Below are 24,034 nucleotides of genomic sequence, written 5' to 3' on the forward strand. Positions count from 1 at the left end.
ATGTGCATTCTGTCAGCATGGAATAAAGTCCTGCAGTGGCGGAGGAGGGGCCTCCGAGCAGTAATGTGCCTAGTAGATTTGACACCCAGAGCAGGTGATTCTTTCAAAACCCTCCTCTCTACAACATTTCCAGGATGATTATGTTCCTGGTTAGTTTTTTAGTTTTGATACAATTGACAAATACAAAGATTATGTACTCGAAGGGCCATGCTTTTAGTATATTCATTTTCTGAATTTTTAGAAGTTGATTCCTTTAGTTTTCTGGACTGAGTTGTCAGGTTTTATTATTCCTCTTTAGTTGAGCTGTGGCCAACTGTTTTCGATTTATCTTTCTCGTTTAATGGCATTTGAAGTTCTATTACTTCATCCATCCATCCATCCATTCATCCATCCATCCATTTTTTCATTCATTCGGCAAACCCAAATTGTGCACCTACTGTGTTCCAGGCACTCTGCTCAGTACTGTGGATACAGTGATGAGGAAAATCAAACATGGTCCTTTCCCTCGTAGAACGTACCTCAGGGCCTTGCTACTCCTCCAGGCAGGGCATGACCAGCCTCACGTGGGAGCTTGTAAGACATGCACTATCTCCGGTGACTCCCAGCCCTTCTCAGTCAGAGGCTACATTTTCGCATGCTCCCCAGGTCAGTTGAGAGCAGCACATTAACACGTGAGAGGCACAGATCAGGAGGACTAGATGCGAACTTAAGTCTTTGTAAGACAGAGTATTGCTCTTAAAGACTTAAAATAAATGCATTGTAAATGAAGGAAACCTTGGGGAAAGCAGTGGTTTAGGAGATGCTCCAATTTGTCCCCTCAAACCACTGAGTCTCTTCCGATTTGGAACAATCCACAGCATAGTACTCATGCCTGACTTTCTTATCGCCCGGCGTCCTTTCATATTGCGCACTGTGATGGACTGAATAACTGTCCCCAAGAGATGTCCGCATCCTAATGTCTGGAACCTGTGAATAGGTCACCTCACATGGCAAAGGGGGCTTTGCGAGTGTGACTAAGTTAAGGATCTCCGGACAGGGTGTTATCCTGGATTATCTGGGTGGGTCTCCTGTGATTCCTGTGATCCGAAGGGTCCTATAAGGAGGAGGCAGGAGGATCAGAGAAGGCGCTGCACTGCCACATTTGCAGATGGAGGCAGGGCCCTCCAGCCAACATTGGCCAGCTGCCTGGAAATGGAAAGGTGAGAGAATGGATTGGCCCGCCGGAGCCTCCAGAAGGAACCAGCCCTGCCCGCGCCTTGATTTGAGCCCCCTATGTCTCTCTTAAGAATACGTCTGTGTCGTTTTAAGACACTAACTTGTGGTGCTTTGTGACAGCAGCCATAGGATACTAATTCACCCACAGCACATGATTCCAAATTTAAACGAAAGCCTTTCAGTTATTATAACTGTGAAACCATACCTCTAACGTTTAGACTGACCTCAGAAAATCTGGACGTGGAGTCCGGATTTCCAGTTCCTGGCTAGGTAACTTCACTTATGAAATGGGGAGAGGGTAGACTAAATCAGGGGCTCCCTCCCGCTGAGCTCCATGGAGCCCTAGGAACTCACAGGCAAGGGCCCCCCACCTCTGCTCCCTCCAGCCAGGGCACCTTGGGGCTCCTTGTGTCATGCCCCTTGCTTCTAGAGGAGAGTTTATTTGAAGACAACCTTCTACATCAGAGAATGTGTTTGAAAACCACTGCATTTTAAAAATTGTTTATAATGTTGGGGAAAAATAGAAACTCAACCTTACTGAGCCGTTCTCTGAGCCCCCTACCAGCCCCATTGGAAGTACATTTGGGATTTTTACCTGGCTTTCCTTTATCCCGCTAAAACAGAGAGGGTGTTTCCCAAGCCATTTCCGGAGAGTGGCTGTGTGCCCTTGGGCAAACAAAGTCACCCCTCTGAACCTCCCCAGTAAAATGAGGGAGTGAGCAATGCCCGCCCACCTCCAAGTGTTATCCAAGGATAAAAATGAAAGAATGTGGCAAAGTCTAGTATAATAACAACAATGGTACCAGTAACAATCATTGAACACCTGCTGTGTGCTAAGAACCTTGATTCTCACAACTTCCTTTGTTTTCCTCTGAGGACAACACGGTGATCCCCACCCCCCCCCCCCCCATTTTCTGCTGGGACTCCACTTGAGGGAAAGGCCCCCTCTGCCTGGACAGCATTAACCAGATTCCTTACGTGCAGCCCTCCTGGCCACAGGAGCCCCGCAACCGATGGTCACCCGGCAACTGACATTTTTGTAAACAGGCTGAAGTGGAAGGACAAGTACTTAACAAGTCTGAGAAAACAGATTCGTTCGTATTAGCCCTCTCCCCAGCTTTCCACCCTTGACGCGGAGTTGTCTTCTCTTTCTTTATAGCAGGAAAAAAATGCATGAGTCATATATACATTTATGTGTATATATCATATATATATAGATATGTATGTGCATATACATATGCATGTGTGATGGTACATATATATATATGCATGTGTGAAAAAATATATACGTGTGTGTGTGTGTGTGTGTATAGTTTGGATGAAAAATGTGCATTATGATAAAGCTAACTGAAAGGAACCTCACAGGGTGATCTGATCAGAAATTCCAAACTGGTCATGGTGGGTGGTCACGCCCCAGGCCTGTAACTTCTTTAGCGAAAGGTTTATCTTTGTCTTAAGCAAGACTTGTGCATTGCTCCTGTGCATCTAGGTTAACACACCTTTGATATGCCAGAATTGCCCTCTTTTTCAGACCCCTATGAAACACAACCCCCCTCAAGAGAGCACATAGTCTTGTTAACTGCCCTGTAATCCTATCCCCGCCTTGCTTTCTCCCCTCTTCCTGTCCTCTTCCTTATCTTCCCTCCCTAATTCCAAACGTGTAAAAGAAACTACAAAATTGTCATTCTCCAGAGCATTTGATGCCTTGCTTGCCAGCAATGTCGTCAGTTTGGCGCACATAAAATCTTATAAAAATTCTCTACAGGTTTGGATGCTCCTTATGTCGGCCATAGTCAAACATCCGGACTTTGAGATCCGTCCTTTTCTTCAGAGAGCCCTACCTTACTAAGGAAGATCAGGCCAGAGCCCCACAGGGCTGGAGGGCAGACTGGCTGGTTGCTCTGGCGACAGTTTCACTTTGTGGCGGACTGACTTTTAATGGGGTTTGTCCTCGCTCATTTCCCCAGATCATTCAGGCAAGCGACCTGAGCACAGGTGAGCGAGGCCACAGGTGTTTCCAGCCGGCTTCAAGCTGTCCATGCTGGGAGTCACCAAGGGACTTATTTTACCAGCCTCTGGACTTTTCTCAGGCCCCTTCCCATTTCACAGCAGCCCTGTAGCTGACACCAGGCAGGGGGCCTTGATGTTCATGTCTGAGCCCCCCACACCTATAGCCGTAGGCTCCTGGCCAAGGCAAACAGGCAGGCATGGCCACCCCTAACTACTGTCCCTTAGTGTCTGAATTGGAAGCCATCACCAGGGTCCAAGGACAGCCCTGGCCTTTCCTGCCAAAGACCCACAGGATGGGGAAAACTTCAGGACAATATACATGCACATAAAAATGTATCTAGTAATAAAATATGTACCCGAAGGCCCCCAGGAGGGGGAGAGCTTTCAAGGCAAAACATACATGTGCTTCCATCTCGTAACTTCTATAAGTTATGCTCAGACATGCCAAGTAATGTATGCGGAAGGGTACTGTTTGCATCTAGCATTAAGCTTAGGGAGAGGCTGGGTGTGTTAACCTGCATGCTACATCATCCTGTTTATATGGCATTCTGTGGGGACAGAGTGTCCGTTGGCAGTGGCCTGGGCTGGGGGCAGAGGAAGGAGCACAGAGTAACCTCCCAGCTGATCGTGATGTTTTCGTCTTGGTGATGGTGGCGGCGTCTGTGTGTCTGTCAGAACTCGTGAGACCGTGTGCCGAGAGGGTAAATTGCACGGTGTGAAAACTACCTCTGTTAACTTGACTTTAAGTGAGGAAATGCATGTGGAAGGACAGTTATTGAAACAATGTTTTTAACAGCAAAAGAAGGATTACATACACCTCAGATGCCCAGTTAGAGAGAATGGTCAAATAAATAATGGCACCTCCATGTAATGGAGGGCCACACAGCTACTAAAAGAAAGAGATTTATGTACCAAAATGAAATGCTGTCCAGAATTATGGTTATATGAGAAATGGTGTATGCGGCATTTACCATTTATGTTTAAAAAAAAAGATTTAGATTTATGCATGCATTGTGTATGCACAGAATGTCTGAAAAAATACCCAAATCTGACAATATTAGTTATAGCTGAGGAGACCGAAAGTAGCTAGGGGTGTTGAGAAAATCTAAGTTTTTTTTACCATATGCCCTTAGATATTGCTCGCATTATTTTTACCGTGAACATTTAGTGTTTAGAATCCTTTTGGTCCATTTCTCGGCTGCCCTCGATGTGCAGACACTCCACATGTGGGGTGTCTCATCTCCAAGGGTCCTGCAAGGTGGAGTTGCAGGCGCAGGGAGGTCCAGATCCCACCCTGTTTTCTCTCCTCACCCTGAGATGGGCCTGTCAAGGTTTCTTTTTGGCTCACTGTGGAATTGAATAAAGAAGTATATGTAAAGCGTAAGGTCTAAGGAAGGTGCTTAAAAGTGTTGTTTCTCTCCGCCTTCGTCCTCTCCTACCCACTCTATTTTTCAGTTCTGGTTTGAGCCTGTTGGGGAGAAAATTCCCACTGACCATCACACTCGGCTCACAAGGACTATTCGAGGGTCAGTCTTCTCTTTCCCATTTTAAAAGAAGGGAAAGACCCCACAAATCAAGCACCCTTCTTGTTCTCTACCTTGAGATTTTGTTGCTACTCCCATGAGACAAAGAGGGAGGGAAGTTTCTTGATGGGATAAATATATCGGTATAGAACAGAGGGGTGAATGCTTTTTCTGGAATAATAAAAATTTTCATTCTGGATGCCCTTTCATTCCTTCAGTGGTGTATTGGGACTTAATGGTGAGCCAGATAGACATGGTCTCTGCCTCGTAACTCACAGTTCCCTCCTTTGTTAATGCCAGGCTTATCAAGGTATAATTTACATACAGTAGAATCCACCCTTTCTAATGGAGAGTTATATGGGTTTTGACAAATACAGATAGTTGTGCAAACTCCCACCACATTCAGATAAAGAACGGTATTATCATCATCTCCAAACTTTCCCATGCTCCCTTGTCGTCAGCCTTCCCCGCTGCTCCCCATCCCTGGCAAACCACTGACCTGTCTTCTGTCCACATGGATCTGCCTTTTCTGGAATGTCATCTAGGTGGAATCACACAGGATGTGGCCTTTAGAGTCTTGCTGCTTCCACGTAGCTGAACACATTTGAGATTCACCTGCGTTGTTTTGTGAGCCGCGAGTTCACTCCTTTTGGCTGCTGAGTAGTATTCCATGATGTGGGTGTACCACTTCGGAGCCATCTTGGGGACAAAGACAGAAGGAAAACGACTAACCTTGAACAAACTGGCCCTGAACTGGTTGTGTTTACTGAGCAGACTATTAAATTTTCTCCCATCGAAGGAGTTAGGTCTGGAAAGGGAGATTTGATCATTATAGGAAAGTAGACAAATGCCATTTTTTTTTTGATGCCTCCAGCTCTGTGGACTGAGAAACTCATATTCACTTTGTTGATTTTTTTCTGTGTGTTTCGATTGGGACAATGTGGCTCCAGCTGGCCTGACAGTCAGCAAGGGCCCCAGGAAAGCTCCATCCCCCAGGCTTTATGACAACAGTGCTGAGTCATAGAGGTTCCTGCTAGTCCCTCAGAGAAGCCCCTTCCCTTGCCCGTGGTGCCCTGGCCCCCAGGGGCAGAGTTTTGCCTGTGCGGGGCTGATGGGAGAAGATGGAGTTTCTTGGAACCACTCAGACTGCCAATTACTGTAGCCCCAGGAAAACCTGTGACTACACCGCGCTGCCGCCGGCCGTGCCCGCCCCAGAAATCCAGGAATGTTACCAGCCCTATTACCTGCCTGGGTACCGCTACCTCCACTCATGGAGACCCAGCCTCTTCTACAAGATCTCCAACACCCAGACCTGCCAGGATGACCAAGCCACGTGCCGCAGCGCCCTGAGGCCGCCCACCATCCTGCCCGCGCTCCGCTCGGCGCTCTTCTGCCGCTATAGCCCCCACGACTGGGACCAGTCCAACCAGCTGCAGATACGCGGGGCCGAGGCCTCGCGGCTGTGGGCCGGCCGGCTCATGGGTGACTCCATGCGGCTCATGCAGGACAAGGACCAGCTGACACAGCAGATGCAGCAGGGCACCTGTCGGAACCTGAGCCAGAGGCTGTCGGACATCGGTTTCTGGAAGTCTGAGCTCGGCTACGAGCTGGAGAGGCTTCTGAACGAGAACTGCAGCATGGACACGGTGAAGAAGCGGCTGGAGTGCGCGGCCGAGGAGGCGAACTGCCCGCTGCAGGTGAGCGTGGGGCGGGGACGCGGGCGTGGTGGCCGCTGCGCGGCCGCCCCGCACACGCTTCCCTTCAGAGAAGACCATGGCGACAGGCACTCTGCAGGTTGGCCTGAGCGGCATCATCCTCTATAATCAGTTTTTAAGGTAAAAAATATAATCTTAGTCAGCTCAGATGGTCAGATCATGGCATTTCTTTTTCTCCCTGGGGTTGCATCAAAATTACGAGCGTCTCATCGAGACTTTACAAGCGTGCGTGTGCCTGCGTGTGTGTGCTGGCCTTTACAGGGCACACTCAGAATAACTGCTTTGTTTTTCCCTGAAGCCCTTAACATCTGCTAACGTCCTCTATAATTTGCATATTTATTTATTTACCGCTCTGCTCCCCACGCTAGAATGTAGGTGCCATGAGGGCAGGGATTTTTGTTTGCTTTGTCACCAGCGTTTTCGATCCTGGGCTGTGAGGCCGGAGGGTCTGTGCTGGTCCTTGGTGAGTGGCAGCTGTGCTGTCTGCCTGCTGGCTCGGCCCGTGTCTTGAATGTGTTCCCAGCCCAGCACAGTCATAGTGCGTGGCACATAGTAGGCACTCAAGAAGTATTTGCTGAATAAATGAGTAAATACCCGAATGTGAACATTCTCGACACTTCCTTGGTCTCGCAGTCTCCCGTTACCATCACGCCTTGGTTCGGCGACCATGGCTTTTGGCTGCGTGTAGACAGATATTTGACTACAGTGGCTCAGCCAAATAGGAATTTCTCTTTCTGTCCTATTGAGAATTCTGGAGAGAAGCAGATCAGGCTGCTGCAGCCTCCACTCGATGCCACCGGGGAGCCAGGCTCCTGTCTTGCTGCTCAGCCGTCCTTAGCTTGTGGCCATTGTCCTGCTGTTTGCAGGAGGTTTCATATCTTCCATCGCAGGCTCCTCCCTGCAGGGAGCGTTCGATATTCTCGTTCGAGGCAGGAAGATGAGGGTAGGGCAAAGGGCAAATGTGCCAACCGAGTCACTCCCTTTTTATGGGGAAATACCAGTTTTCCAGAAGACGCGTCGTGTGATACCATTTTTTAGCCCATTTGCCAGAACTCATCTGAGCTCCCTGGCTGCAGAGGAGTCTGGGTCAGTGAGTGTGTCTGTCTGGGTCCTGGACCTTGGGTAAGGAACCGGCAATATCTGCCTCCTGCTGATCTTGACCACATGGGATGATGTTCAGCTGTCCTCTGGAGCATGTGGGGACTCAGAACCCCCTGCCTGGAGGTCTGCAGCTGTGTCTGCTCTATGTCAACTGTGGACATTCCTGTGGGAGAGGGCCAGCCCCAGACGCCCTGGGACATGGCGCAGGTTCCGACCACTGTGGTGGGGGGGGCGGGCTGCAGATACTCCCGTTTCCCTGTGTTCCCACATTGCTCCCCTGGGATGAGAGTGGGCAGGGCTGCTGCTCAGAGACCCCGGGCAACGTTGCAAACCCACGCGCCCCTCCCCCACTCTCCTCTCACTCCCTGGCCTGCCTGGAAAACCCAGCTCTGCCCGTCACACGGGCCCCTGGCACAGGGGCTGGGAACATCCCAGTTGCATCCACTTCTTTCCGTCTCCAGGGCTCCCACCTCAGTCCAGGTGCCTCTTCCTGGACAGAGGTGACTGCCTTCCTCCGGGCCTCCTACTCCTGCTCTTTCTCCAACACATTTTCCAGACTGCAGCCAGAGAGATGATTTTACATATTAAACTACGTGTCCCCACTCCCCCTCTAAACGTCCCCAGAGGCTTCCTAATGCACCCTAGCTATCACCTAAGCCCTGGTCGCAACCCCCAGCCCTGCATGGCCCAGCCCTGCCCGACACCCCAGCCTCACTTCTCCACGCCAGCCCCAGTGGCTTCCTGCCTGCAACTCCACCCCCGCCCCCCACCCCCAGCCTTCGCAGCTGCTCTTCCCTCTTCCTGGTGCATTGCTCTCCTTCAGCTCTGCCACTTCGCATGACTCAGGTCTCAGTGTCACCTCCTTAAAGTCCTTCCTGACCCCCCCAGCACCTTACTCCCCGTCCCACGCCCGCAGCGCCGCGACTGTTTTCATCACGGCCCTTTTCACAGCCAGACATGGTCCAGTGTCTCTGTGTTTCCTCGTGCGTGCGTGCTCTCTCCCCGCGGGGAGAACTCCCTCACAGCAGGGCCGTCGGTTTAGTTCGCTGCTGAGTCCCCGGTACCTGGACTGAGGGTGACACAGAGGAGGGGCTCGGGAAATTATTGTGGAGTCAACGGCTCCCTCTCCTTCCGAGTCCCCAGAGCACTGGCATCGCAGCAGCACTGCGGCATGCCCCCCCCCCGACCCCCCTGCTTCCTGCTCACGCCCGCTGCTCTTCGTGACATCACAGGCCAGCAGCCCGATGCCCAGCCTTCGTGTCCTAGAGCAGGAGCTCCCCCGAGCTGCCTCTTCTGTCTTCTGCTCTGCCTGCTCATGTCTGCAGGACAGGTGGTGGGGCAGGGTTGCCTGGGTCTTGGCCCTGGTCACTTTGCAAAGCTGCCACCCCATTTCCAGATCGCCAAAAAGGGGTTGTCACATCTAGTTGACCCCTGGACATGAGGGCATTGGGGGCACCAGCCACCCACGCAGTCAAAAATCCTCATATAACTTTTGACTTCCCCCAAACTTAACTGCTAGTATAGCCTACTGTTGACTGGAAGCCTTATTGATAACACGAACAGTTGATTCACACATATTTTTTGTGTTATATGTATTATATTCTATATTCTTACAGTAAAGTAAGCTAAAGAAAATGTTATTAAGAAAATCATAAGGGAAAGGAAATTACATTCACAGTATTGATTGAAAAAAAAAATCCACGTATAACTGGACCCACACAATTTAAACCCACGTTGTTCAAGGGTTAACTGTATATTCGTAGATAATATTTATTGACAGTGTTCTGAGAGCTTTACACTTGCCAAGCGGACTTAACCTGCACAGCAGACCTATGAGATCGGCAGCAGTATTGTACCCATCTGCAGTCATGGACTCCCACAGCTCCTCTCACAAGGGAGCGCGGGAGGCCGAAAGCCACCCAGATGCACAGCGAGGAGGCCACGTGAGGCCTCCAAGTTTCCCGGGGAAAAAAAAGATCATGACCAAGATAGATGTGAGACCCGCCACTCAGGGTCTTCGTACGACTGCAGGGAAAACACACGATTTCCTGCTGCTCCCTACAGGTGGCCCTGGAGTGTCTATACCAACGAGAGAAGAGGATCGGGATCGATTTGGTCCACGACAACGTGGAGAAAAACCTTATCCAGGTAAGGTGCCTGCTGGGTCTGCCCAGGTCCCCGAGGGAGGAGGGAGGAGTCAGAGAGCTCTCTGACTTGTCAGAAGCTGAAGTCGTATGTGTCGCCCCATGCAAAGTCAGGGCTCAGAATCCCTGGGTGAGGGCCTACATTGCATGTTAGGAACAGGGAGAAAGGGGGTCATTTGACCCTCAGTCTTTTCATCTCCAAAATGGGCACCGTCATCATAATTTCAAGAAATAATACTAAAAGCTAGTGTTTATTGAGCACCTACTGTATGTCAGTCACACACTGTACCACTTCCTATGTTAATGATAAAATTACCTATAAATGAGTACTTAGCACATAGTAGGTGCTAGATTTTCTTTTAATCCCGAAGTATATAATTAGAGAAGAAAGTGGGCAAAGAATGTGGCACCTCCACCATCGACCCTTAGCTGTCTGGTCTTGGGATCGTGTGGGCTGAGGCAGGAAATGGACCCCACCCTGACACTTTATTTTGTGGGGTGAGGTTGGGTGGTGAGAGGCAAGGAGTGGGGGTGCTGGCCTGGGAGACAGGATGCCATGAGTTTCTGAGGGGTACCCTCTCTCTGATATTTTTTATTGCAGGAGGTAGATTTGCTAAAATGTTGCCAAGAACAGATGAGAAAACTAGCTCAAAGAATTGAAATCCAGATGCGGTAAGGGCTGCTTTCTCTCTCTCTTGACGTTTACTTTGGGTCCCTCAGGTTTTGGAGGGCAAGCCAGATGACCCCCTGGCTCTAGGTGGTTCTTTTGGTCAGTGGTGTCCTGGTAAGTGTTTAACAACCAGATCCCAAGGAAAGAAAAAAAATTCTGGTTTGTAGCTTTTGCCAATTGCAGTGGTGTAAATGCTACCGCCATGGCTGATTTCAGTCTGCCCACAGGATGTTACTGAGATGTACCCATTGATTTCCATGAGCCGGCACATTACCAACTGGTTCTTCTTGTTTGCAGTAAGGGCCTCAGCAAAAGAAATTGGCCTTTCTTAGACCCTCTCTTTGCCTGTGGCTTCCTCATCTGAGTTCTGAACCTGGGAGAGTAGCAGAGAGTGGGTGGCATTAAGCGTCCAGTTGTGGGGTCTGGGCATCTCCAGAGGGGAGCTGGTGGGTGCCTCAGCCAAGAGTCTTCAAAAGGAATCAGCTTTTAGCTCTCGGAAGATTATGTAACTGGTATCATGACGAGGCAGAAGCATCCCCCATAATTAAAGGGAGGCTTAAGTTTTAACAGGGCTTGGGGCACACAGCTCAGCCCTTGGCCCCCAGCTCTCCCACAGGCAGCCTTCCTGCCTGGCCCTTGAGCTGGACACTTGCTTTTAACTCTTGTAAGACATGCCGCTCTGCTGGCTTCTCTTCATTCACTTAGAGATAGCAAGAGGTGGGCCGGCAACCTGGCCAGGGCTGCCCCTTCTCGCTGTGTGAGGCACCTGGGCAGCCCAGAGGAAATGAGGGTCCAGACAGCTTGCAGATAGGCTCTGGGGGTTGGTCCCCTAGCTTGCTGTACCCCTGAAACAGTAGTCTCCTCGCCTCTCCCCCGCAACACGGCTGTGCCTCAGCTCCACTGAGGCAATGAGAATTGAGTGACAGGGATAGGAGAGAGTCAGCCAAGACCACACAGCATCCAGGGATGTGTGAAAAGCTACCTGCAGACCGGAGGGCGTGGTCAGGGCCAGACGAGTCGAGAAGACCCAGAGAGACTTCAGAGGTGGAGGTGCCCAAAACGAGGCCTGAATACAACAGCAGTGGTTGATGGACAGTTGAAGGGATGAAAGCAAGGTCGAATTCCATCCTTTGTGAGCCTCTGGCCTGTTTTCTGATGATTCTACCTACCATTTGGACTATCGTTGGCCTAATATTGGTCTGCAAATTAATTTGCTTTTTAAAAACTTTAAATACTTGTATTTAAACAAGAAAATTGGGGCAGGGAGATGTCCTTATTGTATTTTTCTCTCCTTATTTTTATGATTGCTGTTTTTGGTGAGGGAGAATGCTTTCCCATTTGGGGTTGATACAGGGCTGGGACAAAACGCAGCGTTAGGGTGACAGGCGGGCTGAAGTTTGGGGAGTGAGGCAGTTTGAGCCAGCAGAGTGAAAAAAAAAAAAGCCCAGACTTGAAACTGGGGAGCTGGACGCTGGAAGAGACATTCTGGGACTGTTGGCGAGGAGGTCGCTTGTGCAACCCCAGGCGGTAAAGAAAGAGGTGGCGGGAGGTGGCGGGGGGGCGGTTGGGAGAACCAGAGAGACTGGGACAGACAAAGTCCTATCAACTGGGAGACAGAGAATAAGCAGCGACATTGGGGGGAGAGAGAGACAGAAAAAGAAGGACGTGAAGTGATAAACAGAGAGACAAGGAGCAGGGAGACAGAGGGACACAGAAGGACAGAGAGAGGCACAGATGTTCCCAGCAAAGGGAAATCAAGACGCGAGTTAGAGACGGAGATAGAGAGGGACAGACACACAGAACGAAGAAGAGAGAGAGGGAGATGCTGGGATAGGTGCTGAGAGAGAGGAAGCCGCTGGGGCGGAGAGCGTGGGGGAGGCAATGGGAGCGCGTGCAGAGGACATTTCCCTGTGTAGGACCAGAGGCCAAGTCGCCCTGGATGGAGGCTGTTTGAACCTGGGCCCTGGCCCTCTTGCCGGAGGATGCTTGTTACCTTGCAGGGAGGCAGCTCCTGCTGCCAGGGCGGCCTAATTAATCTAGACCTGGCCAGAGCCTCATTAGCAGGCAGAATTCGGAGTGTCCTGGCCCCGTGGGGAGGCTCTGCTGCTGACCTGCTCACGTGGCCACCCTGGCAGGGGCAGGCCTGGGCTGTTGTTGACTTGTGGTTTTCTGGGTGAGGCCTGGGGCCCCCATCTGGGCAGGACCACGTCCTCACCTCGCCAGGCGCCCTAACAATACAGAAAAGGCTCTTTCTGATGGGGCAGGAGCCAAGTTCCGGCTTTTTCTGGTGGGGCAGCAGCCTAGTGAGGCACTGGCCGGGTTCTCCATCGTGGGACAAGGAAGGGAGACTGGAGCTGTCCCGTCTCGCCCCAGACCTCATCAGCAAGGGCCAGGGGGCTGAACAGGCTTAGTAGGGATTCTGAGGCCCCAGGTTCCCCTCTGATGCTCTGGCATGTCGCTTTTCTATATTCTGGTCTGTCTTCACATTCCAGTTCGTTAGGCAAGACAGGGCCCCATGTCTCCATGGCTCTGCCAATTTGGAAGGCCCCGAGGACTCTAGGAAGGCTCCTCTTGTCCCAACATGACACCCTGAGAATCCTGATAGGTGGGGGCCCACCATCGGGATTTAATTTACTGGCCTGTTTGGAACCCCTCATCAGCCCCAGGATCTGTAGCAGAAACATAAAGTGGCAAAAAGAGAGAGAAGACAAGGAAGAGAGAAACACACACGCAGAGGCCTTAGGACAGAGAGAAACCAAGCAAGACGAGGCAGAAAGAGAGAGAGACACCGAGTCAGGGAGACAAGCGGAGAGACAAAAGGGGGAGCAAAGAGCACGAGAGGATGCAGAAGGGGAAAGAGGCCCGTGCGAGAGCCGCACCACTTCCCTCGATAACTTCTCTGGGCTCTTTCCCTTCTTCTAAGCGTTTTCAGGTGAAAGTCCCAATTGATGCCCATGTGTTTTTAACACTGACTCATCTTTGTTTAATCAAGAGGGAAACAGAAAAAGGTTCAGGCTTAGAACGTTCTAGAGACAGTGCATTCTAGCTAGGATTCTGTTAGTGCTTACTTAGCGTTTATGTTGGAGGTGACCTATTAATAGAAAGAGTTATTGGTTTTCCTTTAAAGACAGTGGTGGAAAATTTCCATTTATTTCTTTGTTTGGAAGGGCTTGGTTGACCTCACAGATTGCAAGGGCCTTGTCACCTTACAATCCCTTATTTTTTATTCTTTTATTTTTTGCACCTACAGCACCTGGTCTTCCTAGGTGATCTCCCAACCAAGTACTAACCAGGCCCAACCCTGCTTGAGATTTTCCTTTTAAAATATACTTATTTATATTTTAAAAGTGACTTAATAAAAAAAAATAGCGAGTAAATAATAGTATATAGGTAAATTGGAAATAGGACAGGAATCATGAAGGTGGTTCTCCAATGGCTGGAGTTTGGCAAACAGTGGCCTTTAAGTCTCCGCTTCTGAGAGAAGATGCGAGCCCTGCAGGTTCAGGTCCTGGCCCCACCCCAAATCCTCTCCTCACCCCTGCCCAGTCTCCCACTCCGCCCAGCCCTCTGATTTGTCCAGCCTCTATGAGATGCTTGTAGGTCCCTACACACTTGAACGTCTCTAGCTCCTCTGCTCTTGCACAGGTAGTGTCCTCAGCTTGAAATTCTCATCACCCCCCTCACCTAACTCTGTCCATAAGTATACTCCTATGATTATGAAAACCCAGCCCAGACACCTCCCCAGGAAGCCTTCCTTGACCGCCCCCTCACTCTGAGGTCATGGCTTTCTCTTATATGTTACTCTGTGTCCTTTACAAACCTTCACTGTTACCATTCTGTACCTTATGTAATTTTATTGTATTTATTTACACAAATCTGTGAGCAACTTGAAAGTAAGTGGCTGTTTTATTCATGTCTTTTCCTTTTGTCCTAGGCATCGGGTGAGACAAATGATTTGTGAACTGATTTAAATCAATACTAGGCTTTCTCCAAAGTATAAATTTGTATCTTCTAAATCAGTTGGAAAAATTCAGCCGGAGGGCCACTTATTTTTATAAATAAAGTTTTATTGGAATGCAGCCACATCTATTCATTTACATATTATCGGTGACTGCTTTCCTGCATAGCTGAGTAGCTGCCACAGAGACTGTTTGACCCACAAAGCCAAAATTATTTAGTATTGGACCCTTTACAGTAAATGTTTGCCCACCCCTGTTCTGAATGACAATAGGTCTACTTGGATTGGGGGAAGGGTGAGGGATTGCGGGGAGGCCCTGGGTGTGTGGTGGGAGCATCAAAGGTGGGCAGGGGGCCGGGGAGACACTGCGGTGGACAGAGCACCCTCCTGGGAGTCCAGAGACTTGCCTTGGAGCAATGGCTCTGCACCGACCTCCCCTGTGACCTTGGGTGAAGGATTCTGGGTCAGTGCACAATCCAGGGACAAATCCTTGTCCACCCTCCCCGACCCCCCAGGGATAACCGAGATGCTCAGCACGCTCTGGAGAGGGACCTCGGGGACAAAAACTCGGCCCAGTTCATCGACGAGAAGTGCTTCAACCTGAGGAACACGTCGGACTGCATTAGCTTCTTCCACGGCATGGAGAAGGTTGATGGCACGTGAGTACTGGGCTCCCGGTCCCGGCCGTGCCCATGGGAGTGGGGCGTCTGAGTCTGTGGTGTGGTTGAATGGGGATCCTCAGTCGCAAGCCACAGCATCTAATTCTGGCTAAAAAACTTAAGACCAGATGGAATTTACTGGAAGGCTGCAGGGAGCCACAGACTCAAGAGGAAGGCTGGAGGGGACGGTTCTGGCAGCTCGAAGGAGCCAGGAAGTGGGGGCTAGTCAGCTGCTTTGTCAGAGCACCGCGATCCTTCCCTTCCTGCCCTGCTTTGCCCGATTCATCAAATTCCAGCAAGACGGAGCAAGCGTTTGGCTCAGCGAGGGCCACACGGCCACTGCTGCCCGGGCCAGGATGTGCTGGGGCACCTCAGCTGGGAATTCCACGACAGCATGGCTGTCCCCAGAGGGAGGAGGAATTCAAGCTTGGCTGGGAGGGCCCAGCGCTGTCCACCAGTGCTGACAGTGGATTAAGAGAGGGTTCTAGAGCCAGGCTGCCTGACTTCAGATCCAGCTTCTATACTAATATTTGGGAGAAATTATGTAATCCCTCTGGGCCCCTGTTTCTTCATTGATACCATCGGGATAATAGTAGTGCCCTGCCAGAGTGGGTATAAAAAAGTGGGCGTGTGAACTGCTGAGAACAAAGCCTCGTGTAGGGGGATGATAACGGCTGACGTTTATTGAGTGCTTGCTGTATGTCCTCATTTTCTCATCACAGTAGCTCTGCAGTAGGTGCCTTCTGTATTCCTGGCAGTGCCATGGGCAGGTCGCAGGAGCCCTGAACCTTCATAAAAAACTAGCATGCTTTTGCAATTGGTAGTTTGAGGGCCAGAGGGAGGGATGCTCCGGGTACAGGCAGAGGGTGGTGTCTGTCTTGGTCCCTTTTTAAAAAATCTGTAGCACATAGAATTGTGCCTGGCACATAGTAGGTGTGTAATAAATATTTGTTGAATGAAAGAATGAATGAGAGGGGGAAGGGAGGAAAAGAAGGAAGAAAGGAAGGGAGGGAGGGGAGAGAGGAGGAGGAAGTGAAGGAGTTTCTTAGCTACACTCTGAGTCTTTTGCTGGATCTTAGTAAATACAGACGTGTCAAGAGGGTCCTTGGGGTTCCCAGCAGTGACAATTCCCAGGGACCTTTCTTTTCCTGACAAAGTTGATTCCCCCATGTGCTGGCAAGGTGAGCAGGACTTCAGGGGTCTCAGTGCCCTCAGCCACAGCTGCCCATCTGGACAAGGAGTCTCGAGGGTTCCTGCCCCACACAGATGTCTCCCAAATACCCGGCAGCCAGGTTGGGTAGTGGAGACCCCAACTCCCATGCTTGGTGGGGGGGCCTGGTATATAAAGACCCTCACCCAGTGCCTCCACTGCTATATGTGGTGACTAATTGCTCCCCGGATGTGTTAGCTCAGGGCTTTTATTGGAGGTTTTCTTAAAGTAGGGCTGTGTCTGGGCAGCTTAAAGGACATTTGGAGGCTCTGGATTGCAGTGTCTCTTCACCGCAGTTCTCGTTGCCGTGGATTAACTGATGATGGTGGTGGCGGTGGTGGTGACGATCGTGGATGCCTTTTACCTGATGTTTGCTGTGTCCTAGGCACTGTGCTAAGAGCTTTACACGCAGCATCTCTTGAATAATAAACATTTATCAAGGGCTTACTGTTGTCATGTACCATTATAGAGGTTTCACATTTAGTCACTCAACAACCCCCGGCGATAGGCACCATTACTATCGTCATTTTACCATGAGGAGACTAAGGCTCAGAGAGGTGAAGCGACTGGCCCACACTCACACAGCGAGTAGCAGAGCCTTGATCTGAGCCCAGTTGGCATGAGGCCTATGTGTTTTGTCACAGCGCTTTCCTGCTTCCCCACCAAAGCCTGCCGTCTCTGCTTTCTGGCAAATTCCCCCCAAGGAGAATGTGATTAAGCCAGTTATTTTCTCTGCTGAGCTCAGCTGTCTGCTCCAGAGGAGGGCGAGGGCTGAGGGGTTGCTGCTCATGACATTGACAGCGCCCCGTTCAGCAGCGGGTTATATCTGCCGGTCCCTATCTGCTGTCCTCGGCGCCCCCTCCTTCATCATTTGGTGGTGAGTAGCTGTGTGACCTTGGAAAAGACACTTCACCTCTCTGAGTCTCAGGTTTTTGTCAGATGAAAGCTCTGGATCGGACGCAGCGCCCATTCCCATCTTCAAAAGCCCGAGACCCCTGTTTATTGCTTGATTTTAACTCCTGCAAAAGCCAGACAAAAAAAACCCACGCATTATATGTTTTTAAAAAATTTCTATTCACCATGCAATCTAAGTGTGCTTTAAAACATCTGAAAAGAGACTTCTATTTCAGAAATTTTAGTCTCTTTTTTCCTACTGTCTGAGAATACAAATCAACTTTATTTAAGAACTGGAGACTTCCTGGCTAGAAAAGACCTTGAAAAGTGATTTAGTCTGGTTTACCCAGGAACTGAAGCCAGCTCAAAGAAATGCGAATCCCTCCTTCTCCAAGGCTTCCCAGAGGAGGAAATTTTTACTTGTTGGTTGCTTTTTGTAGGAATTTACATACCTGCGGGAAGAACTTTCTGTTATCTAAACTGGATCCTTTAAGTCACTGCCTCGGAGAAGCCTTCCCTGCCTGACCTCTCTGATGTGGCCTGTGCCCTCATTTGTCCCCTAGATCCGTTCCTTAGCTGCCTGCCGGAGTGGAGGCTGCCTGCCCTTTGCAGACCGCCTTTCTGGCCGTTTGCCATCTGGTTTCCAGTTGGGTTCAGCCAAGAGGAGGGACGCCAGCGGGAGCCAGAGGGCGGGCAGGAAGAGAAAGATGTTGGGGGTTTATCTTCCTTCCTTTCCCTCCCTTCCTCTCTCCCTCCCTGTGATCTCCCAGGGCTCCTCTTTCCTACCTGTGACGGTTTTGTGCAATTGCTAATCCATGAGCACCTCAACACTCTTGAGCATAAATTCCATTTCTTTCCTCCTGCAAGCCTGACTGACACATAATGGCCCACTCGATTTGTCTCTCAGCACCCTGCTTCTAAATTCCTTCATAGCACATAACGCCATGTGTAAACATCTTTTTTATTTATTTACTTTTTATTTTTTTTATTTTTATTGTCTGTCTCCCTCCACTGGAAGTTTGTCACCATGAGGACAGGGATGTTGGCGCTCTTGTTTATGGCTCAGTCCCCAGTGCCCAGGACATGGCTTGGCATGTGGAAGGTGTTCCAAGAATGCTCGTTGAGCACATAAGTCAGTGCAAGTAGCGTGGCCACATGCCCATCTCGGAGTCGAAGAGACTGCACAGCCAGCATCATGCCCTCTGTGTGTGTTTTTGTTGGTGGTGGTGGAGGAAATGTTAAGGAAAAGAGCTTTTTGGGGAATCTCTCTTCTCCGACAACTCACCAAGAGCCCATTAGGAAGTCAGCTGCTCTCCTCTGGGCTGTAGTGGGCTCACCTGTAAAATGAGGCCATTGGATCAGTCCGGTGGTTCTTAACTGAGGGCCATTGTGCCTCCCCCAAGGGACATTTGTCAATGTCTAGAGACATTTTTGGTTGTCACAATTGAAAAGTCGAGTGTTATTGACATCTAGTGAGTAGAGGCCCGGAACGCTGGTAAACATCCTCCAGTGCACGGGACAGTCCCCACAGCCGAGAATGTCCCCACCCAAGTGTCAAGGGTGCCGAGGCTGAGAAACCCTGAATGTGGACATCTCTAGGCCCGCCACAAAGCCCTGATTAAATTTGTCTTTGTGCCTCTGGCAGAGTCTCCGTGCCCGAGACCTGGGCCAAGTTCAGTAACGACAACATCAGGCACTCGCAGAACATGCGGGCCAACTCCATCCGGCTGCGGGAGGAGGCCGAGAACCTCTTCGAGAATTTGTCCAATCAGATGTGGAAGCAGTTTACTAACACCAATCTGGCCTTCAAAGCTCGCATCTCCGAGGTGATGGACGTCAAGAACAAGCTGCAGACACAGCTGGCTAAGGTCAGTGAGCGATGTGCACCTGAGGACCACTGTCACCCTCACTTTCTCCCTATGGTCTCAGCAGCATCTGACCAAGCCACCGGCCCAGCCCTGCTGCTAAAATGCACCCCTCCCCCACCCACCCCATCTTATGGTCTATACCTTGTCCAGCCCAAGCATCATGGGAGGATGAGAGCAACACGTAGGGGTTAATCTTCCTTGTTTACTGGATAGTGGAGCTTGGACCTTGGCCTGGCTGTCACCACAGCATCCAAAAGACTATCAATGGCCCCCAGAGCCCTTCACACCCATCTGACGGTCATGTGGCTGTGTGTGACCAGAGAGGGTGGGTGTGGGTATAGGAGCCCCAGGAACCGGCTCTGAGCAGATCTTCTCTGCCCACATCAGCATCTTTGAAAATGTGACCTTTTAACCTTCAAAGCCTTCAATAGCATTAGGACCTGCTGTTCAGGGATGGGATACTTTTTAATTTGAGAAGTGAAAACAACTGCTTAATTCTATCACTATCTCCTGCTACTCCTTTATTCCAAGGTGCCCTTTTCACTGTTCCCTTATTCCAATGGGCCATGCTGTTTCACACCTCTGGGGGATTCCTCTCTACGTGGAGTTTATCCTCTCTGCTCAGTATAAATTTAGAGAGGCTGCTGGGTGCTAGAGCATCACTCCCACTCAACCTTGTACCCCACTGCTTAGTGCGTTGCCTGGCACACAGAAGACACTCCTTGTCTCTGTGCGATGAATGAAAGGAATCGACAATGATAACTTTTGAATTGATGTGTTTTACCTACTATTTTTTTTTTTTTAACACCTACAGCATCTAGTATTCCTAGGTGGTATCCCATCCAAGTAGACCCTGCTTAGCTTTCGAGATCAGACGAGATTGAGCACGTTCAGGGCGGAATGGCCATAGTTGAACTGATGTTTTTTAAAGAATGATGCATGAATCAGTGAATGCTTATAATTTCAAGCACCTTTTTCTGTGTTTTATAGAGAAAAATCATTTTTCTATTGTGGTAAAATATACATAACAAAAAGATCACCATCATCTTAGTCCTTTGGGCTACTGTAATGAAAATGCCATAGACTTGGGTGGCTTATAAACAACAGAAATTTGTTTCTCACAGTTCTGAAGACTGGAGGGTTAGGACCAAGGTACCAGCAGATCTGGTGTCCTGTGAAAGCCGACTTCTTGGTTCATAGATGTCACCTTCTCACTGTGCCCTCACAGGAAGGGGGATCTCTGAGGTCTGAGGCCTAGAGCTGACTTGGGAAGGCTCCCGTGGGTCTTGGTGGCTCGCCTGTGAAACTAAGAATTCCTACCCGATGATGTTATTGTGAGAGTTAATGGGTTGATCTCTGAGGAGCTCTTGGGGCAGGACGTGGTACATAGTAAACACTCGATAAAAAGGTAGCAAGTATTAATACCAACGGAAAGAGAAAGGATCTTTTGGGCGGGGGGTGAGGAGCAAAACCTTTTCCCTTGCCAAATTTCTCTGGGGAAGTTTTGAATTATTACCAGCAGCCTCGTCACTGCCGATCAGAGAGGTTTTGCAACTACGTGGATTTTTATTAATAGTCATTATATAACCACCAGCTGCTTTGCAAATAAACCAGCTCCCATTTGAAATATACCAAACCCCAAAAGGACACTGCTGACAGCACTGCCCGAGCGAGGACTTGGCCTCTGGTTTGTCATTATTCCGCGTGCTGTTCTTCTAAGATAATCAAAGAACTAGTCGACGTGATGAAGATAAGTCGATCAGCAACCATGCCACCTTTCAGCAGTTTATTTTGTGTAGAGGATTTGAAATGCTCCCTTTAAAATGTTAACTGTTAATTATTGAGCTTGGCCTGATTCCCCATGGCAAGAGGCATTTCTGGAAAATTCTAGGTCCCCATCCTCACTGGTGCTACAAAGCCATTAAATTATTGCCCAGGTGGTCATAGGAATCCACTTTGAAGGGCCATGTCTACACGGCATCCACAAAGACCTTGACTCTCCCAGTGGTTTGGGGCTGCATAGACAGCCTTAGCTGTTCACCGTGATCCTGGGGTTCCATCCTCAAAGCCACACCCCGAACCTTGTAACTTGGCCTGGGGCATTGTCCTTGCACTTTGTCCTTGCACTTTGGGGCTTTGGGGTGTCTCTCTTAGTCATTCTGACCACTGCTGTAAGAGAGGCTGATGACTCCTTTGGCCTGAAGCAGTTGACCACAGAGGGGGCTGCCTGCTGCCTTTGAGAACTGATCCCTTCTGAGAGCCGGGACCCCGGTAGGACGGTCCTCACCTACATCCACTTACCTAGGGGAATGTGCCTGTTAGGGGAGGACTCAGCATGGGAAAAAGATGCAAGGACTTATGGGAAGGAGGGGCGGGGTCAGAGACACTGCAGTGGAACTGTGCTTTAACCTAAAGTGGCGGAAACTCAAACCCTGCGAGGAAAATGATCATAGGTGTGTTACATGGACATAGTGCTAATATCGTTGAATCGCACAGTGGGAGAGTTTTTTCTTCTTCAATCTTTTTTCAACACTTGAGATGATCTCAAAAGGAAAGCCTTGATCTCACCTTTTTTCCACTGGCCAGTCTCCCTTTGAAAGAGAGAGCGTGGACCTGAGGCTGAGAACTTGGGCAGGCAGCACTATCAGGCCAGAGTTGAAATAACATGGTTTTACGTTCATCTTGTTTCGTGCATTTTTATGATTATTTCCACTTGTGGCAAATGATGCTGATTTTCCACTGATAATAGTGATATGAAGTTTTATTTTTAAATAAATGCATTCAGGTTTTGTTGTTATTGTTGTTAGTGAATTGATTTAAAGAAAATATTGTTAATTATGTTACACATGGTGTGAGGGCATATGGCGAAAATGGTAAAGATGGTAGGCGAAGGTCTGAGTCTTGGAAAACAGTGATGCAAGCCTGTGTGTTTTAAATATTACTGTGTGTTTAAGATACTACTGTGTGTACAGTAATCGCCAGTATCCTAGGGAATGCATCAAAATGCAGATTCTAATTGAGCAGGTCTAGGTTGTGCCTGGGAACCTGAATTTTGAACCGGCTGGTAAGAAGTAGCTGGAGCACTTTGACTTTGACAGACACCTGGGTAAACAGCTGTCTCCTTCCCTGCTCTCCCTCCCTCTCCTTCCTCCTCCCTCTGTCGTCCTCTCATCCAGACTCAGAATATTGGGAGAACTAAATCCTTCTAAAAGGCAAGCCTGGGTCATCCAGTTCTAATCAGATTTTCTCTAATTGCATTTCGCTTCCAAGCAAAATGCTATGGGCTTTCTTACAGTCAGGGGTCGCGAACAAGAGCTAGCTTTCACCCTTCCGCCTGCTCCACTTGGAGCCCCCATATCTTAGTGGCTCTGACTTCCAGATGCTTCCTGAGGCTTCCAGTGGCTTCCAGGGGCCCTGACTTTCAGGTGCTCAGTCTTGAACCTTGGGGTCCGCTTGGACACCTCTCTTTCTCACCACCCCCCTACATCCACTCCATCAGCAAATCCAGTCGTTTCTACTCTCAGAATGCCATCACTTCTCACTCCCTCCTCTGCTCCCCGCCACCCCACACGCATACCTGGCCTCCACCACCTCTGCCTGGATTGTGTTGTTGTCTCCCAACTTCTCTGTTTGCTTTCGAGATTGCCAACTGATTAGCTGGCAGCTAGTTCGGAGGACATTCCATCCTCGAGTAAGCCAATTAGATTTACAGAGGAAAAAAGTTCCATTACTTTAGATCATCCGAAAACCTTGAAAGTTTAGCTGGGGAGTAGAGGCAACAGACTCTCTCCGGGTCACGCCTGCCAGTGCCATGGGTCACCATCTTCGCCGTAGCCAGGCCGGTCTGCATCACCGCTGTCATGAAAACTTCTCAGCACCCATTACCTTTGCAAGCGTAGCGCCTCACAAAATGCACGGAGCACGGTGAATTCCAAGTGAATGCTGATGGAGTCCTTTAAATCGGAGAACAAACACGAGTGGTCCACGAGGTGAACTTGGCCCCCATATTATTTGATCCCTCACCTTTTCCTTTTGACAGCTTTATTTATACTTGACACATAATTAGCTGCACGTATTTCGAGTGTGCAATTTGAGAAGTTTTGACATACGCCCTGCAGGGGGCCGCCACCTCAATCAAGGTAGTAAACACATGAAAGGTTTCCTTGTGCCCCTTTGTCACCCCTCCCTCCCTCATTCCCGACACAGCCACTAATCTGCTGTCTGTCACTATAGATTAGTTCACATTTTCTGGACTTATCTGTAAAAGGAGACGTACCCTATGCACTTTTTTTTTTTTTTTTTGCACTTGGCATCTTTCATTCAGCGTAATGGAGATTCCTAGCTTGTCCCTTCTGACTGCCGAGTGATGTGTATGGCATGGATACTGTACTGTGTGGATTTTCCTCCATGTACCTGGGGTCCTTAGACCTTCATTTGCTTAGCCGATCACCTGCTGATGGACATGAGGGTTGCTGCTTGTTTGGGGCTGCTGTGAACATTTGTGTACATAAATTCAGTTTTCCGGAATCTCTAGAAAAGTTGGTAGCTCCAGCCACTCTGAGCCTGCGTTTCCATGGGGGAGCAGCGGCCAGGAGCACAGCGGTGCCCGCGTCTGTTTGCACGGGGCCCGTGCGCCCCCGTTTACTGCCGTTGCCCCCCCCCTCTGTTACGGCCCACTTCACTCATCCGCATCACTTGTCTGTGTCCACCAGGCCTGTGCATCGGCACGGCCTGCTCGGCGCATCCAAGGACGTCCCGGAGAACAGATGGACGATAGCGGCCAGGCCTGGAAAGGGTTTAGCAGAACACAGAGGGGCTCTGAATTTGAACCTTGAAAGGCTTTGCTCTTATGCTGAAGTTTCTTTAGCGTTGTGACTTCCAAGTGGTCCTTAACACCAGCAGAAGCACCCCTCCACAGGAGGCAGTGCCTGGGTGAGAAGGGGCCATGTCTGCGGGGTGAGGGCCCGCAGCCGGCCAGCGATCACAGGGCCCCGGAGCCCACCGCCATTCCCTCTGTTTGTCCAGGGAGGTCTGGAACCCATTGCGGAGTGGGAAATGCTTTTGTGC

The 24,034-nt window shown here is 49.8% G+C and overlaps 1 protein-coding gene across 3 annotated transcripts in view; it reads left to right on the forward strand.

Annotated features, from left to right (window-relative positions):
* TEKT5 (tektin 5) overlaps nucleotides 1-24,034 on the forward strand; it is a 45,832-nt gene that overhangs the window by 8,175 nt on the left and 13,623 nt on the right. For all 3 annotated transcript variants that reach the window (XM_016159671.2, XM_016159670.2, XM_036225703.1), the window contains 5 exons: nucleotides 5,294-6,445; nucleotides 9,629-9,712; nucleotides 10,310-10,380; nucleotides 14,852-14,995; nucleotides 18,745-18,967. In XM_016159671.2, coding sequence (XP_016015157.2) covers nucleotides 5,870-6,445; nucleotides 9,629-9,712; nucleotides 10,310-10,380; nucleotides 14,852-14,995; nucleotides 18,745-18,967 — 1,098 coding nt within the window. In that variant the 5' untranslated portion in view covers nucleotides 5,294-5,869. The remainder of the gene's footprint in view (nucleotides 1-5,293; nucleotides 6,446-9,628; nucleotides 9,713-10,309; nucleotides 10,381-14,851; nucleotides 14,996-18,744; nucleotides 18,968-24,034) is intronic.

The sequence above is a fragment of the Rousettus aegyptiacus genome, unplaced genomic scaffold (genome assembly GCF_014176215.1).
Source record: "Rousettus aegyptiacus isolate mRouAeg1 unplaced genomic scaffold, mRouAeg1.p scaffold_m13_p_8, whole genome shotgun sequence".
Lineage (NCBI taxonomy): Eukaryota > Metazoa > Chordata > Mammalia > Chiroptera > Pteropodidae > Rousettus > Rousettus aegyptiacus.